General features: G+C 43.9%; 2 protein-coding genes across 3 annotated transcripts in view; one reads left to right on the top strand and one right to left on the bottom strand.

Moving 5' to 3' along the window:
• The window catches only part of MAP3K3 (mitogen-activated protein kinase kinase kinase 3), an 82,510-nt gene extending 64,611 nt beyond the window's left edge, over positions 1–17,899 (bottom strand). For both annotated transcript variants that reach the window (XM_066363048.1, XM_066363047.1), the window contains exons 1-2: positions 17,759–17,899; positions 1,814–1,935 (exon numbers count right to left, since the gene is read on the bottom strand). In XM_066363048.1, coding sequence (XP_066219145.1) covers positions 1,814–1,935; positions 17,759–17,762 — 126 coding nt within the window. In that variant the 5' untranslated portion in view covers positions 17,763–17,899. The remainder of the gene's footprint in view (positions 1–1,813; positions 1,936–17,758) is intronic.
• The window catches only part of STRADA (STE20 related adaptor alpha), a 424,012-nt gene that overhangs the window by 106,364 nt on the left and 299,449 nt on the right, over positions 1–18,199 (top strand). The window lies entirely within an intron of this gene.

Consider the following 18,199-nt stretch of genomic DNA (forward strand, 5'->3'; position numbering starts at 1 on the left):
CCCATTTGGAAAAAGATCAGCTGACTCGAGCAGAGTTAACATGCACACTCCAGAGAGGAAGACAGGAAGGAAAGTGAGGTCATTAGGCTCAAGCCTGGGGGAGGGGACTCAATTCTGGTAAAATGCTCCTTCCAAAAGCAGCTTTGAATAGAAATGAATTACAGCAAGGGGGAACCCACACAATTAGACAAAATAATATATAAAAATAGTACAAGAATGGACCCTACTCTGTTGTTCCCCCCAGTTCTGTGAGATAACCACAAAAATAAAAGCAGCTTTCTAAACTAATCCTTCTGTTAACATGAAACAAAAGGACTCAAGATCCCTAGTTTTACTAAAGGCAAGAAATACTCTAGGAGGCTATATCTAGCAGAACTCAGACAGAAAAAATTCTACGCCCTTATACTTTCTCTAGGAGCCAATGGTACTTCTGAAGAATTGGTATAAAAGGTGTAATTGAGGAGAGAGGTTAGCTGATAACAAAGAGAACCACAAGGGGAGATGTTTTGGACAAGTTTTCATCATACAAACTAATCACCACCATCTGATACAGCTACATTGAACAGCACAAATCTAGAACACTTCTATCTATCATTAATTTTACTGGACAGCACTATCGTCTTTTATAAATATTGTGAGAAATGGTAACTACAAGTACAGAACATAGGTAACGAATGAGTAACCAATGCTTCCTACAAATCCACTAACATGATTTGTCTGGGAAATGAACTCTGCACTCTTACAGCACCCACTAGGGAGAGAAAACCCCCATCATTCATTCTTTTCTGCAGGCCAAGGTATCCAAGAAACAGGGTACTTCTCACTTGCAGGTGAGAAGGTTCTCAGTATGTTAACAAATATAAAAACTGTTTTCCTAAAGAACCATATAACTCAGGCATTCTCAACTATCTGAGTTAATAAACAGAAACAACAGTAAACAACAATAATAAAATCACTCATTATTACCATTAGAATATATGACATTTTATTAAATAAATTTCCCTTCCTACTTATATTCTACATAAGCTAATACTAAAATTAATTAAAATTTTCTGAGTGTATAATGTAAAGTAGCTAAATATCTTCTGAGTTAGGGATCATAAATCTGCAGAAAAGATTGGCTAAATAATCAGTAAAAGAAAAGCTAATGATACTTTCCCCAAAATAAACCAGGAAATTATTCTTATTCTTTACAGATGAAACACTATATACAGGTTAAACGCATAAGGCTTTGGGACCCCAGGTCATGCTTCTTTTCACAATTCTTTAAGGGGTAAGTGATAAACCATTTAAAAGTATGTATTCTTGGCTTCTCAAATATTTCCTACTTGAAAACCCCTCCCCCCAAAATTTCATTAAATTTGCCACACACGGCCCTGGCCGGTTGGCTCAGCGGTAGAGCGTCGGCCTGGCGTGTGGGGGACCCGGGTTCGATTCCTGGCCGGGGCACATAGGAGAAGCGCCCATTTGCTTCTCCACCTCCGCCCCCTTCTTCCTCTCTGTCTCTCTCTTCCCCTCCCGCAGCCAAGGCTCCATTGGAGCAAAGATGGCCCGGGCGCTGGGGATGGCTCCTTGGCCTCTGCCCCAGGCGCTAGAGTGGCTCTGGTCGCTGCAGAGCGACGCCCCGGAGGGGCAAAGCATCGCCCCCTGGTGGGCAGAGCATCGCCCCTGGTGGGCGTGCCGGGTGGATCCCGGTCGGGCACATGCGGGAGTCTGTCTGACTGTCTCTCCCCATTTCCAGCTTCAGAAAAAAAAAAAAAAAAAAAAAAAAAAAAAAAAAAAAAAAAAAAAAAAAAAAATTTGCCACACACACCTGCCTATTTGGGTGACCCGTATCTTTGCTCTTCATGGTCTCATATCCAGGTACCCGAGGACGTCGGCTCATCTGGAGGGCCACCAGATCCTTCATGATTGAGTTCAATGCCTCCTGTTCGTCTGCAATGAAAGAACACATGAGTTAATAAGATACTTTAGTACAGACCAACCAAGCACTTGCACAAAAGATATGACTAATACTCAAGGAGTTCTGCCCAGATAAAATAACAGGCCCTATAACTATAACTATATATAGTATATATCTGATGTCTCTAAAACGTAGAAAACTGAGGTTAATGGATTTTGTGTGTGTGTGTGAGAGAGAGAGAGAGAAAGAGAGAGAGAGAGAAACAGGGACAGACAGAAACAGACAGGAAGGGAGAGAGATGAGAAGCATCAACTCTTTGTTGTGGCATCTTAGTTGTTCACTGATTGCTTTCTCATATGTGCCTTTACCAGGGGGCTACAGCTGACTGAGTGACCCCTTGCTCAAGCCAGAGACCTTGGGCTCAAGCTGGCGACCTTAAGGTTTCGAACCTAGGTCATCCGCGTCTCAGTCCGATGTTCTACGCAATGCGCCACCACCTGGTCAGGCTTTAATGGATTCTTAACAGTTCTCTGATCAGACCTCTTGCAGCAATATTTACCAATTACCTATGGGCAAGAGAGGTGCACAAACAGAGCCATTCTTTCAGCACTAGAGAAACTCAACCAGGGAACACAGATAAAAAGATGGAGCAAACAGAAGAATAACATGGCACAGTAAGTATATTAGGGTATTAAGTGAAAGTATGAATTCATGGAAAGCTTATTATAGACCTCATAAATATTGTATGTAGGAGAGCATTTTTAAAGGTACCAAACAAGGACCCCAGGTAGCTGCTTTGAACAGATATTCTTTTATAAGCCTAGCCTGTGAATGCCCTCCTCCCAACTCTTTAAAAGTTTATAGGCCTTCTGCTTCCCATGGGGAAGTCAAAAGGCAGATCTATTGTTTTTCTTCCCTAACTGACCAAGCAATGGATTGTCTTTGTTTTACTGGCATTACTTTTAATCTTTTTTTTCTGAAATAGCATAAAGTACTAGAATTCTCATGCATTGAAGACAAATGGACAAAACCCAGAACCCAAACCAGCCCAATTCCATGTTTTGCAAAATTATCCAAGGCCCTTCAAGAAATCCTTGTCCACTCAAAAAACATTTGAGAGTTGAAAATAAATAAATATGCTGATCTGGAAAGGAACATGAGGGATGAGTTGTTACACTTGCTTTGGTGACAAGTGAGTCACTTGGAGACTTGGGGCACATCTTAAAAGAATCAAGAACAAAAGACTCCACCCAAAGAGAGTGCCTATCTTCTGATTTTATCATTGTCCCTCAGAAATATTCTAATAGCTTGTAGAAAGGAAAGAAAAGCACAGAGTATAGAAAGTAAAATTGCTCTACACTTCTCCCCTCTTCCTAGACCGAATTTGCTCAGGAGTCCTACAAGTCCTCTGAGGCAGTGGTCCCCAACCCCCGGGCTACAGACTGGTACCGGTCCGTGGGCCACTTGGTACCGGTCCGCAGAGAAAGAATAAATAACTTACATTATTTCCGTTTTATTTATATTTAAGTCTGAATGATGTTTTATTTTTAAAAATGGCCTGACCAGGCGGTGGCGCAATGGATAGGGCATCGGACTGGGATGCAGAAGACCCAGGTTCAAGACCCCAAGCTCACCAGCTTGAGCATGGGCTCATCTGGTTTGAGCAAAAGCATACCAGCTTGGATCCAAGGTTGCTGGCTCAAGCAAGGGGTTACTCGGTCTGCTTAAGGCCCACAATCAAGGCACATATGAGAAAGTAATCAATGAACAACTAAAGTGTTGCAACACGCAACAAAAAACTAATGATTGATGCTTCTCATCTATCTGTCCCTGTCTATCTCTCTCTCTCTCTGTCGCTGTAAAAAAATAAAATAAAATAAAACTTGTAAAAAAACCCAAAACCCAAAAACCAGTCTGACCAGGCGGTGGCGCAGTGGATAGAGCATCGGACTGGAATGCGGAAGACCCAGGTTCGAGACCCCGAGGTCGCCAGCTTGAGCGTGGGCTCATCTGGTTTGAGCAAAAATTTACCAGCTTGGACCCAAGGTCGTTGGCTTAAGCAGGGGGTTACTCGGTCTGCTGAAGACCCACGGTCAAGGCACATATGAGAGGGCAATCAATGAACAACTAAGGTGTCGCAATGCGCAACGAAAAACTAATGATTGATGCTTCTCATCTCTCTGTTCCTGTCTGTCTGTCCCTGTCTATCCTTCACTCTGACTCTCTGTCTCTGTAAAAAAAAACAAAAACAAAAAAAACCACCCAGATTCCCTCTGTTACATCCGTCTAAGACTCACTCTTGACGCTTGTCTCAGTCACATGATACATTTATCCGTCCCACCCTAAAGGCCTGTCCGTGAAAATATTTTCTGACATTAAACCGGTCTGTGGCCCAAAAAAGGTTGGGGACCACTGCTCTGAGGAGATGCAGGAAAAGTAGAGGAGGGGTGACCATGAAGAGGTTTTTACCTGCTTAGAAAAGTAAAATTAGATTTAAAACTTGCAGGAGCCTGACCAGGCAGTGATGCAGTGCATAGAGCATTGGACTGGTTCAAAACCCTGAGGTCGCCAGCTTGAGCGCCGGCTCATCCGGCTTGAGCATGGGCTCACCAGCTTGAGCATGGGGTCGCTGGCTTGAGCAAGGGGTCATTTGGTCTGCTGTAGCCCCTGGTCAAGGCACATATGAGAAAGCAATGAACAACTAATGTGCCGTAACAAAGAATTGATGCTTCTTATCTCTCTCCCTTCCTTTTAGTCTGTCCCAATCTGTCCTTCTCTCTGACTCTGTCTCAGTAAAAAAAAAACCCACAAAAACCTTGCACAAAAATACCAGTAGGGCAGCTTCTGATTTCATTCCATTTCAAAATATACTGTTATACAAAAGTATGCTTTAGAGCAGTAGTAGTCAACCTGGTCCCTACCACCCACTAGTGGGCGTTCCAGCTTTCATGGTGGGTGGTAGCAGAGCAACCAAAGTATAAATAAAAAGATAGATTTAACTATAATAAGTTGTTTTATAAAGATTTATTCTGCCAAACTTAGTGAAAATCCGACATAAAGTACTTGGTAAGTAATTATTATTATATGCTTTAACTTGCTGTAACTCTGCTTTATAAATTTTATAAAGTAAAGTTACTTCCTTACTTTTATAAATCACGATTACTGTGGAACCGGTGGGCGGTTAGAAAATTTTACTACTAACAAAGATACAAAAGTGGGCGGTAGGTATAAAAAGGTTGACTACCCTGCTATAGAGTGACACAATTGTAACAAGAGAACGAAATAAATGGGATAACAAATGAGAAGGGAGTTGTATTTACAGAAAGACATTTGTCAAAATTAAAATACACATATCTCATCAGTTATTTCATATTTAAAGAAAGGGACCTGCTAGGCCCATGATGGTGAACCTTTTTATAAAAACCGCCCACTTTTGCAGTACTGGTCAATCTGGTCCCTCCTGTCTACTAGTGGGCGTTCCAGCTTTCATGGTGGCCTATCGTGGCGCCATTTGATTGCTCCGCTACTGCCCACCATGAAAGCTGGAAGCCCACTAGTGGGCTGGAGGGACCAGGTTGACCAGTACTGCAAAAGTAGGCGGTTTTTATAAGAAGGTTCACCATCACGGTGCTAGGGTGTTCATTTGTTTTGTATTTTAACCTCCCAATCAAGGTTTAAAAACTAAAGAATAACATCTAAGCTAAGAAGTTTAGCATATATATAATAATATATAGGCTTATATACTAAATATGCATGTATAAAATTACTGGGCCAAATGTAACAGTAAATTGTGATCTTTATAAGCAGGATTATGATTAGGCAGGTGTTTCTGTAGGGGCATCCAGCAATATTCCTAACAGAATGCATGGAGTTTTCCATGTCAAGGTAACCACCTTTGGAATTGAGAATTTCCATTATCTCAATTTAAATATTGAACCAAGATGGACGTAAATACACACACACAGACACACACATGCTTTCTAAGTAAAGTCTATGACAAGTAGACTTCAGAAGCCATTTCTAATTCTGCATAACATGATGCTATAAGAAGAACTGGTTTGTCAGGTTGACAAATTCTGTTTCCAGGAAGCTGACCAATCCCTGGCATTACTTAATGGATAAACTTATTTGGTAGTTACAGTGTTGAGAATACAGAAGAATGGTTTTGCACTATCTCTTGAAGAAATCCAGGACTACTGACACAAGTGAAATAAAATTATAGAAACTGATCTTGTGTCTGTGTCGAATACATTGCTAGAGGCAGACAGTTTTGTTTGTTTTTTCTTTTTTGTATTTTTCTGAAGTGAGAAGCTGGGAGGCAGAGACAGACTCCCAAATGTGCCAGACTGGGATCCACCCGGCATGCCCAAAAGGGGCAATGCTCTGCCCATCTGGGCTGTTGCTCCGTTTCCACCAGAGCCATTCTAGCACCTGAGGTGGAGGCCATGGAGACATCCTCAGGACCCGAGCTAACTTTGCTCCAATGGAGCCTTGGCTGCGGGAGGGGAAGAGAAAGACAGAGAGAAAGGAGAGGAGGAAGCATGGAGAAGCAGATGGGCGCTTCTCCTGTGTGCCCTGACCGGAATTGAACCCAGGACTTCCACACACCGGGCTGACGCTCTACTGCTGAGCCAACCAGCCAGGGCTGAGGCAGACAGTTTTTAAACTGATATTTCAAATTAAAGGCATGGATAAAGACAGGAAATAAATCAAGTGGCTCTTTTAGGCATTTCTTCCTTGATTAAGAGTTTAACTAAATTATCAGCACTCCAGTAAGGGATTCCTTAAAAAACAAAAACAAACAAAACTTTTGAAAACAAATAGTAGCTTTCTTAGAGTACAGCAGTCAGTTAATGAGCTCTGGAGTCAGAAAGACCTGGGTTTAAAGCCCTGGCTGGGATGCTCAGTGGATAAAGCATCAACCCAGCACACCAATATAATGGGTTCAATCCCCAGTTAGGGCACATAGGAGAAGCAATTAATGAGTGCACAACTAAACGGAATAACTAAGTGCAACAGCTTCTGTTGACACTTCTCTCTATCCCTTTCCTCTCTCTCGCACTCAACAAATCAATGGAAAATTTTTAAAATTAAGAAACACCTTGCCTGACCAGGTAGTGGCACAGAGGATAGAGCGTTGGACTGGGATGCAGAGGGCCCAGGTTCAAGACCCCGAGGTCGCCAGCTTGAGCGAGGGCTCATCTGGTTTGAACAAAGCTTACCAGCTTGAGCTCAAGGTCGCTGGGTCGAGCAAGGCGTCACTCGGTCTGCTGTAGCCCCCCCCCCCCCCCTTCAAGGCACATATGAAAAAGCAATCAATGAACAACTAAAGTGCCACAACGAAAAACTGATGATTCATGCTTCTCATCTCTCTCCATTCCTGTCTGTCTGTCCCTGTCTGTCCCTCTCTCTGACTCTCTGTCTCTGTAAAAAAAAAAAAAAGAAAGAAAACACTCGGTCTAACCAGGTGGAGGCACAGTGAATAGAACATCAGACTGAGACCCAGAGGACCAAGGTTCAAAACCTCGAGGTTGCCGGCTCAAACGTAGGTTCTTCCAGCTTGAGGGCAGGCTCACCAGCTTGAGCGCAGGGTCGCTGGCTTGAGCAAGGGGTCACTGGCTCTGATGTAACCCCCTATCCCTATCAAGGCACATATGAGAAAACAATCAATGAACAACTAAGGTGCCACAACGAAGAACTGATGCTTCTCATCTCTCTCCCTTCCTGTCTGTCTGCTCCTATCTGTCCCTCTCTCTGTCTCTGTCACACACACACACACAAACAAAACTCCACCTGGTGGCACGGTGGATAAGCTGTCAACTTGGAATGCTGAGGTCACTAGTTCAAAACCCAGGGCTTGCCCAGTCAAAGCACATACAAGAAGCAACTACTACTACAAGTTGATACTTCTTGCTCCTGCCGCCCCTTTCTCTCTTTAAAAAAAAAAAAAAAAAATCAATAAATAAAATCTTTTTCAAAAATAAACACCTGGGTTTAAGGCAGCTTTGAACAAATCAATTATTCCTAACCTTCAATTTCTTCATCGTAAAATAGAGAAAATAAAGTATCATTTCAGAGTTGCTGTGAGAGTTAAAAAAAACTTACAAATGATTCCTCATATTACCTAACACTTAATGCTAAAAATTGCTGGCTGTCATTATCATCAATGGGAAAAGACTGAAGGCCACTTTACCCTAATACTTAATTTTATTCCTGAATTTTTATTAATCCCTAACAATAAGCACTTACTGAGTACCTATCATGTATTATACATCACATTTGAAAAATACTTCAAGGTATTCAAACTCTAGGGGTAAAAGAATAAACAACACAAATACAAGGTTATACAAAGAGACTGAATTAGACGTATACAAACCAGAGTACATAAACACACGTGTAAAAAAATTATTTTACAGTGTGAGTAGCAAAAGGCTGTACAGATTTTACATAATTATTAACAGAATAAAAATTCCTTCAGAAAAGCAAGCTGTTCCAGCTATGCAGGAGAATTTCTAAAAATGGAACTGAGAAAGAGAAAGAACATGAAAGCAAATGAGGTAGAGGGGAAGAAAAGAGACTGATCCTCAGTAAATTGTAATCCTTTCAGAATAGGGTAGGAAGAAGGTATGCTAGCAAAGAACCCTTTAAGATTGGAGAAAAACAAAACTGTGACACCACAGAAGTCAAAAGCAAAGAAGGGCAACGGCAGGCACAGGCCAGGCAGGTCCAATAGAGTTGTAAAGGCAGAAACAAAATTTTAAAGGGACTCAAGAAGCTGGAGAGTAAAAGAACACTGGAAGTAGTGGAAGTCAACAATTAATTCTTTTGTGGACTTTACATGTATACAAGCTGAGGCAGGGGTAATAGTATGCAATAACCTTGAAAAGATTTCCTGAGGATGGGGGTAGTCTGACATACTTCAAAGCTATCAGGAAGAAGCAGAGGGGAAGAAATTAATTCTAGAGATTAAGAGGTTAAAAGAATCTAGAGGATCTCTATCTTTCTCCTCTCTCTCTTTCTTTCTAATTAAAAAAAAACCAAATTAATAAAATAAAAAAGAAATTAAGAAATGCCTGACCTGTGGTGGCGCAGTGGATAAAGTGTTGATCTGGATGCTAGGGTCCCTGGTTCAAAGCCTCAGGTTTACCTGGTCAAGGCACATATGGGAGTTGATGCTTCCTGCTCCTCCCCCTGTTCTATCTTTCTCCTCTCTCTCTTTCTCTCTAATTAAAACCCCCCACAAAAACCCGAATAAATAAAAAAGGAATCTAGAGGAGAAGAGTAGTCACAGAAAATAGAAAAGAAGGGATCTATGAAACAGGAATTAAGAGTACAGGCTTTAAAAGTGGAAGCTCTCTCTGACCAGGCGGTGGCGCAGTGGATAGGACATCGAACTGGGATACGAAGGACCCAAGTTCGAAACCCCGAGGTCGCCAGCTTGAGCATGGGGTTGCTGGCTTGAAGCCCAAGGTTTCTGGCTAGCTCTGCTGTAGCCCTGCCCCCCTACTCGCCGTCAAGGCACATATGAGAAAGCAATCAATGAACAACTAACTAAGGAGCCGCAACTGAGAATTGATGCTTCTCATCTCCCTTCCTGTCTGTCCTTATTTGTCCCTCTCTCTTTGTTAAAAAAAAAAAAAAAAAAAGGCAGAAGCTCTCAAGCAGACAGCTATCCATAATTATCCAGTGGCATGTCCTTCTCCAGACCTATGGTTTGGGGGCTGCCAGGCAACATAATCCTCTTTAGTGCTATCAGAAAGTCACTCTACCAGATCCAACTACTATTACTTCTCTACCTAAAAGCAGGGTCTTAAGGCACATTTGCATTTATGAATTCCCTTGGCTAAAAACCCAGAAGAGTTTTCAGAAGTACCATGTCCTTCAGTAAACATTGTTATCCTTTAGGATGTCTGTTTACTATGTCTGACATTCTCTTCCCTTTTCCATATATACAAATCTCCAAAGTAATATTTAAGTCTGTTTTTACTTAATTAATGGTGTTTTTTCTTCATTTTGCCAATGCTCTACCTTACTGAGCCAGACTATCTGATCACAATGCTCATTCCAGAGACCCTGTGCTTCAGCCTCTCCCTGAGTCAGACTTGACTATCTTACTCCACATATTTCACACATTCTTACTGTACCCACCCTGTCCATACCTGGGCAAACGTCATTTTATAGTAAGTATAAGCAAAAAGGTCCAATCTTCGGCCCTGGCCGGTTGGCTCAGTGGTAGAGCGTCGGCCTGGCGTGCAGAAGTCCAGGGTTCGATTCCCGGCCAGGGCACATAGGAGAAGCGCCCATCTGCTTCTCCACCCCTCCCCCTCTCCTTCCTCTCTGTCTCTCTCTTCCCTCCCGCAGCTGAGGCTCCATTGGAGCAAAGATGGCCCGGGCGCTGGGGATGGCTCCTCGGCCTCTGCCCCAGGTGCTAGAGTGGCTCTGGTCGCAACAGAGCGACGCCCCAGAGGGGCAGAGCATCGCCCCCTGGTGGGCAGAGCGTCGCCCCCAGGTGGGCGTGCCGGGTGGATCCCGGTCGGGCGCATGCGGGAGTCTGTGTCTCTCCCCGTTTCCAGCTTCAGAAAAATACAGGAAAAAAAAAAAAAAAAAAAAAAAAGGTCCAATCTTCAATTCACAAGAAACTTTTTTCCTTCAAGGACATGGTTGAACTTTTGCTAGATCCCAAAGTCAAATTCTAATGTTTATTTTTCTGTTTCTGGGGTGTAAGAACCCTTCAATATTAGTTGATGGTTTAAAATTTAAAAATACATTATTAAAAAGTAAGCCACGGCCCTGGCCAGTTGGCTCAGTGGTAGAGCGTCGGCCTGGTGTGCAGAAGTCCCGGGTTCGATTCCCGGCCAGGGCACACAGGAGAGGCGCCTATCTGCTTCTCCACCCCTCCTCCTCCCCTTCCTCTCTGTCGTCTCTCTCTTCCCCTCCCACAGCCAAGGCTCCATTGGAGCAAAGATGGCCCGGGCGCTGGGGATGGCTCCTTGGCCTCTGCCCCAGGCGCTAGAGTGGCTCTGGTCACGGCAGAGCAATGCCCCGGAGGGGCAGAGCATCGCCCCCTGGTGGGCAGAGCATCGCCCTCTGGTGGGCGTGCCGGGTGGATCCCGTGGGGCGCATGTGGGAGTCTGTCTGACTATCTCTCCCCATTTCTAGCTTCGGAGAAATACAAAAAAAAAAAAAAAAAAAGTAAGCCACTGGCTCTGCCTGGTTGGCTCAGTGGTAGAGCATTGGCCCAGCGTGTGGATATCCCCAGTTTGATTCCTGGTCAGGGCACACAGGAGAAGTGCCCATTTGCTTCTCCAACCCTCCACCTATCGCCCCTCCCCCTCTTCCCTCCTGCAGCCATGGCTTTGACTGGAGCAAGTTTGCCCCTGTGGTGCTGAGGATGGCTCCATGGCCTCAGCCTCAGGCCTAAAAAGAGATTGGTTGCTGAGTAATGGAACAACACCCCAGATAGGCAGAGCATTGCCCCCTGCTCAGACTGCAATGTGTATCCCAGCCAGGGTGCATATGGGAGTCTGTCTCTGCCTCCTCTCCTTTCACTGAATAAAAACAAACAAACAAACAAAACAAAAAAAGTAAGCCATTGTTTCCTCATAAGAATCAATATATCATCACTACATTTTATTTTAATGTTTAAGGAAATTAACGTAAAGGTCTGACTATAGGATTATGTATGTCAATCCCAAAACTACAGAGTTGATCTCTCCCTTTTGTATACCTTTATGTAGTTTTGAGAAAGTACAGCCTATAACACCTCATTGCACTTATTTGTTTACATGTTTCTGGCTCAGTTTACCTAACTGTAACTTCTTAAGGACAGGATAAACTAAGGTACAGGGCCTAACACTTCATCTGACATATAAATGACATTCTATAAATGAACAAAGAATAAATGGATAGCTTACATTGAACCAAGAAAATTGCTTGTGTATTCCCCTAATATTCAGTTAGACGGATATTTACTTTTTACAAATGCTTAAAATTCAGTTTTAAATTCTAGCTGTCGTTTTTTTAAAAATGTTTATTGATTGTAGAGAGAGGAGGGGAGAAAAAAGAAGAGAGACAGGAACATGTTTCTGTATGTGCCCTGACCAGGGATCGAACTGGCAACCTTTGTGCTTGAAGACGATGCTCTAACCAATTGAGCTATCTGGCCAGGGCTCAGCTATCATTTTTTAAAATATCAGAAATCTAGTTGTGACATTGTCATATTTATTATGTTGTGATCCCAGTTTCAATGAAGACAGTTGCTAATTATTCAGTCTACACAGATAGTCTGATTCTAGCCAAACTAAATTGAAATTGGTCTAACTGGGAGCTTTCAATAGCCTGGGAACCCTAGAGACACCAAGTATTTAATAAATCACATTGATTCTGACTTCAAACCAAACCAGAACCACACCATTCTTAATCCTAGACTCAGTTCATTAGTTTCTTGTAACATTTCCAAGTTGTTATCTATTTTTCAGTAATAATTCCCACTGTTTCATATTGCATTTATAAAAAATCCAAATAAACACTAGTGAATTAATCTCAGGTGTTATTAACAGCATTTGCCATTATAATTAATAAAACTAGGAGAAAGTTCTAGCTTGACCAAGAAAAATGACCAGTCAATCCCAATTTTTAAAAATGACCATGCAGACCTGACCAGGCAGTGGTGCAGTGGATAGAGCAAAGGACCAAGGTTCGAAACCCCAAGTTCGCTGGCTTGAGCACGGGCTCATATGGTTTGAGTACAGCTCACCAGCTTGAGCCCAAGATCGCTGGCTTGAGCAAGGGGTCACTCGATCAGTTGTAGCCCCTGGTCAAGGCACATATGAGAAAGCAATCAATGAACAACTAATGCGCCACAACGAAGAGTTGATGCTTCTCATCTCTCTTCCTTCCTGTCTGTCTGTCCCTTCTCTCTGTCTCTGTCTGTCACACACACACAAAATAAATAAATAAAAAATAACCACAGCCTGACCTGGTGGTGGTGCAGTAAATAGAGTGTCAGACTGGGACGCTGGAGGACCCAGGTTCCATACTCTGAGGTCGCCAGCTTGAGTGCGGGATCATCTGGTTTGAGCAAAGCTCACCAGCTTAAGCCCAAGGTCGCTGGGTCCAGCAAGGCGTCACTCAGTCTGCTGTAACCTCCCCCCCCCCATCAAGGCACATATGAAAAAGCAATCAATGAGAAACTAAGGAGCCGCAAGGAAGAATTGATGCTTCTCATCTCTCTCCCTTCCTGTCTGTCTGTCCCTATCTGTTCTTCTCTCTGACTCTGTCACAAAAACAAAAAAAAAAAACAAAAAAAAACCCCACACAGTATTAAAGCCAAAAACATTTTTTTCCCTTTTATTTACAGGGATAAGTGTCGTTTCCATTAGACATTTACTGGGGCTAACAGCCAATATAAAAAACTGACATGTTTTTATTAGAAACCCAAGTTGTCAAACAGGCTTGAGTCTGAGGCTTAGAACAGCTCAGGAAAATATGACTGTTAGCCAAAGAACCTGCAGGGACTCAAATTAGCTTTAGACCTTTCCTTACTGAGCTTGAGTTTAATAAGTGTAATGAAAATATTAATAAGTCTATGTTTCTCTTATCAGCCCTTGAGTTTATTAAGAACTATAGCAACTAAAGCAAACTAACAAGTCTAGGAATTTGAATTTTCATAATTATATCACCAAAATGGAAACTAGTATTAACCCTTTGAGTAGTACGAATGTTCATGTAATGTCCTATTGCGTCCTGACCATCCAGAGTACGACCATACGTGTGTAAGGCAACATTAAAAAAAGGCAAATGTATGTTCTTGTTTCCATAAATTGATTATCAAACAAAAATGATTTTTTTTTTTTTTTTTACATAGAGAGAGAGTCAGAGACAGACAGGAACGGAGAGATGAGAAGCATCAATCATTAGTTTTTCATTGCACGTTGCAACACCTTAGTTGTTCATTGATTGCTTTCTCATATGTGCCTTGACTGCGGGCCTTCAGCAGACCGAATGACCCCTTGCTTGAGCCAGTGACCTTGGGTCCAAGCTGGTGAGCTTTTGCTCAAACCAGATGAGCCCGCACTCAAGCTGGTGACCTCGGGGTCTCGAACCTGGGTCCTCCGCATCCCAGTCTGACGCTCTATCCACTGCGCCACCGCCTGGTCAGGCCAAACAAACATGATTTTAAGTTAATAAAACTGGAACTAATTTTATCTTTTGGAGAAAAAAAAAAGCACCTCACTCCAAGGGGTCAGCGAGCATGAAAAAAACTCACTACTCAAAGGGTTAAGAGAGAGCCTGTGTGCGTATCTGCTGAGCTCTATACAAAACAAATTAAAGAGGTTCTGGGAGAATGGCACGAGGGGAAAATGCTGAAGAAAGTCAGGCAGTGATTCTTAAACCACCTTGCCTAATATGCTGTAGCTACTAAGCAAATTAATTCCCTCCTCAATGTCTGTTTCTTCATGTAAAACTGACACTGGGACAAAAGAGAAGACACTGGGATCCTGGTCCTCCTTTCCTCCTTTTCATTGATTTTATTGGGGTGACACTAGTTAACAAAATTATACAGGTTTCAGGTGCACAATTCCACAATACAGCATCTGTATTGTGTGTTCATCACCCTAAGTCTCCGTACATCCCCATTTACCTCCTCATGCCCTCCTCCATCTCCACCCACCTACCCTCCCCTGGCAATCACCACAACGTTGTCCTTGTCCATGAGTTTTTTCCTTTCTCTTTTTTGTTTTACTCAATCCCTCATACAGTCCCCCAACTCCCACTTTCAGCCTGCTCTCTATGATCTGTCTTTATTTTGCTTATTAGTTCATTTTGACCATTAGATTCCACATATCAGTGAAGTCATATGGTATTTGTTTAACTGGCTTATTTCACTTAGCATAATGTTCTCTAGGTCTACCCATGATGTTGCAAAGTTTAAGATTTCCTTCTTTTTTACTGCTGAGTAGTATTCCCCTGTGTAAATGTATCACAGCATTTTATCAACTCATCTACTGATTGACACTTGGGCTGCTCCCAAATCTTGGCTACTGCAAATACTACTGCAATGAACATAGGGGTGTATATATTCTTTCAACTTAGTGTTTTGGGTTTCTTTGGATAAATTCCCAGAAGTGGAATCACTGGGTCATAAGGCAGTTCCATCTCTAACTTCCTGAAATAACTCCATGCCTGACCAGGCAGTGGCACAGTGCATAGAGCACTGGCCTGGGACACTGAGGTCCCAGCTTTGAAACCTCGACGTCACTGGCTTGAGCGTAGGATCATAAACATGACCCCATGGTCGCTGGCTTGAGCAAGGGGTCACTGGCTGGGCTGGAGCCCCCCAGTCAAGGCACATATGAGAAGCAATCAATGAACAACTAAGGTGCTGCAACTACGAATCAATGCTTCTCATCTCTCTCCCTTTCTGTCTCTCCCTCGCTAAAAAAAAAAAAAGAGAAAAAGAAAAAAGAAATAACTCCATACTGCTTTCCATAGTGGTAGCAGCAAGCCATATTCCCTTTTTGCCAACACTTGTTGTTTGTTGATTTATTGATGACAGCCATTCTGACAGGTGTGAGGTGATATCCCACCTGACTTTAATCTGCATTTCTCTGATGATTAGTGATGCTGAGCATCCTCTCACATATCTACAGGTCATCTGTATGTCCTACCTGGAGAAGTGGAGACTCAAGTCCTCTGCCCAATTTTTAATTGGACTGCCTGTTTTTTGGTATTGAGTACATTAAAAATTTTTTCAATTATAGTTTACATTAAGTATTATTTTATATCAGTTTCAGGTGTACAGCATAGTGGTTAGACAATCATATGTGCTATATAGTATTTTTCCCAATATCTCCAGTGCGCACCTGGCACCTTAATTATTACAATATTATTGACTATTATTGGCTATTTATTGACTAATTATTGACTATTATTATTGTTGTTATGTTGTACTTTACATCCCCATGACTATTTTGTAACTACCATTCTATACTTTTCAATCCCTGCACCTTTCTCCTTTTTTCTTTAGGCTCTAGACTCCACCTGTATAGTTCCTTTCCTACTCATCACTGCTCCTCCATAGACTCACACACTTAAACTTTTGAAAAATGGTTTGAAGTGTGAAAACAAGCTGGCACCTATTTTCATGTTGGACAGTGAAAAGTAGCCAACATATCTGGGCACTCTAACAGGTTTAGCAGTCAAGAAAAGTGGGGAGTGGGAGGTCTTGCACACCCTCAAGTATTTCACACTCCCCTTTGGGACTTAAGACTGCCCCCACAGGACAAAGAGGAAAGACTTATTAGGAAGAATATCGCAAATATAGATTCACAAATCAATTAAAAAATTTAGTTTGATCATCAAATTCCAGAACACAAGATAAAAGTCTGAAGTCTAAAGAGGACAAAAAGAATTATGTGCCCCATTTACAGTAAATGTTCAGTAAGTATTTGAATTACATATTGATATGTCAGACCTTACTGGATTCCTTTTCTGCTTATTGTCACAGGAGACTTTCCCAAGAACAAGCACTTCTGAAGTAAAGCATGGGAAGGCAACAGAAAGCCCAGCAAGTGAACAAACCCATCCCTTACTGTGTGAGGGGCAGCTTGGGATAAAACAAGGCAATTCATTCAAGGTCAGAGTGTAAAGATAGGTGGCAAAAAGATATTTGCCTAATGTGACACAGCATACACTTAACCTCCTACAAAAATTACTTGATCTTGCTATAGGGCAAAGCAAACATTAACTTTCCCTCTTCACATGGGACATTTCACAGATACAATGAATGGCTTTGTAAAGGACTCTTTCACTGAAGTTTATCCCTTGATTATTTAGGGCAATACCAAAACTTGTGATTGCACACAACAGTATTACAATAATTGATCCAACAAGACGAAGTACATCTAAAATGTTATTTACTTCGTAATCTAGTCCAAGTCATTTACTAAATTACCAAAGAGGACATAAAATATAATTCGGTTCAAATGCTGCTGCGAAAGACTTTAAAAGCTTTTGTTTAATTACATCTTCACAAGAGAATTTGCAAATACTGATAAAAAAGGAAATTATTTTATAGATACTTTGGCGTAGCAAATGTGTCTCTCAAAAGTTATATAATTCCATGGTAATCGCAAGATAAAAATAATGCAAAACACCGCGACAGGATTTTTCAAAAAGTAGAACGTGATTTTTAACTGGCAGTCTCCGACTAATTCCCAACCCCCAGCAATCTGCGTGCAGCTCGCATTTCTGAACCGCGCTGCTGATAACAGTGATTGCTGTTTTAATCACCTCCCAGCCTATCTCCCTGCACGCCCTCCCCCCTGAGCTGGGCGCGCACAGGGCTCGAGAGCAAGCCCCGGGAACTCTCACAGGCCGGCCTGTGTGAGCAAAGGGAAGGAAATGACACAGGCAGGAAAAAAAAGCAAATCAAGGAAAAGACACAACAGCAGCTGGGCCTGCACAAGTCTCCCGCCGGGGCCCCACACTGCTCTCTCGCTCCCCCACCCTCGGGCTCGGGGTCCGGCTCGCTCGGGCCGTAGCGGGCTGCCCCTCCAAGCCCGGGCCCCCGATCCCACCGCCGCTTCCTCGAGATGCGCCCGCCCCGCGGCCCGGAAGGAGGCTGCCGTGTAGGTTCCGCCAGCCCGAGCCGCCCCGGAGGGCCGGGGGAGCTAAAACCTCCGCTCGGGCCATAGAGCCGCGAGCCCGCCGGGCGGGCTCCGGCGGTTCGCAACCCCGGTCCGGCGGGCTGTCCATGCCTGTCAGGCGGCGGCCCAAGGTCCTCCTCCCCTCAACCCGGGGCGGGGCGACGCGAGTAGCGCGGGTACAGGCCGGGGCGGTGGCGACACTCACCCATGGTGCGATGGCGGCGGCGGCGGCGGCTGCTCGGGCCCGAGTGTCACCTCCGCAGCCGGGGCTGCATGCCGGGGGCCCGGGCGGCGGGGACGGCAGCGGGCCTGGCTCCGCGCGGTGGGCGCGGGCTGCGCTCGGGGCCCCCGCCGCCTCCCCAGGCTCCGGCTCCGGCTCCGCCCGCAGCCGGGCGCTGTGGCATGGGCAGGGTGGCCCGCTACATCCCCAGCGCTCCTCGGCTCGGCCCGGCCCGGCCTCGGCTGCGCCGCTCGGCCCGCCCGCCTGCCAGTCCCTCAGTCCCGCAGTCGCTGCGTCCGGCCACCGTTCTCCACCTCAGGAACGTTCCGAAAAACAAACCGCTGGTCTCAGCTCGTCCCCTTGCCTGTCACTCACGCCAGTGCTCACCAATCCCAGGCAGTCGCGGGACCTTCATACCACCCCCCC

Source organism: Saccopteryx leptura, chromosome 2, assembly GCF_036850995.1.
Source record: "Saccopteryx leptura isolate mSacLep1 chromosome 2, mSacLep1_pri_phased_curated, whole genome shotgun sequence".
NCBI lineage: Eukaryota > Metazoa > Chordata > Mammalia > Chiroptera > Emballonuridae > Saccopteryx > Saccopteryx leptura.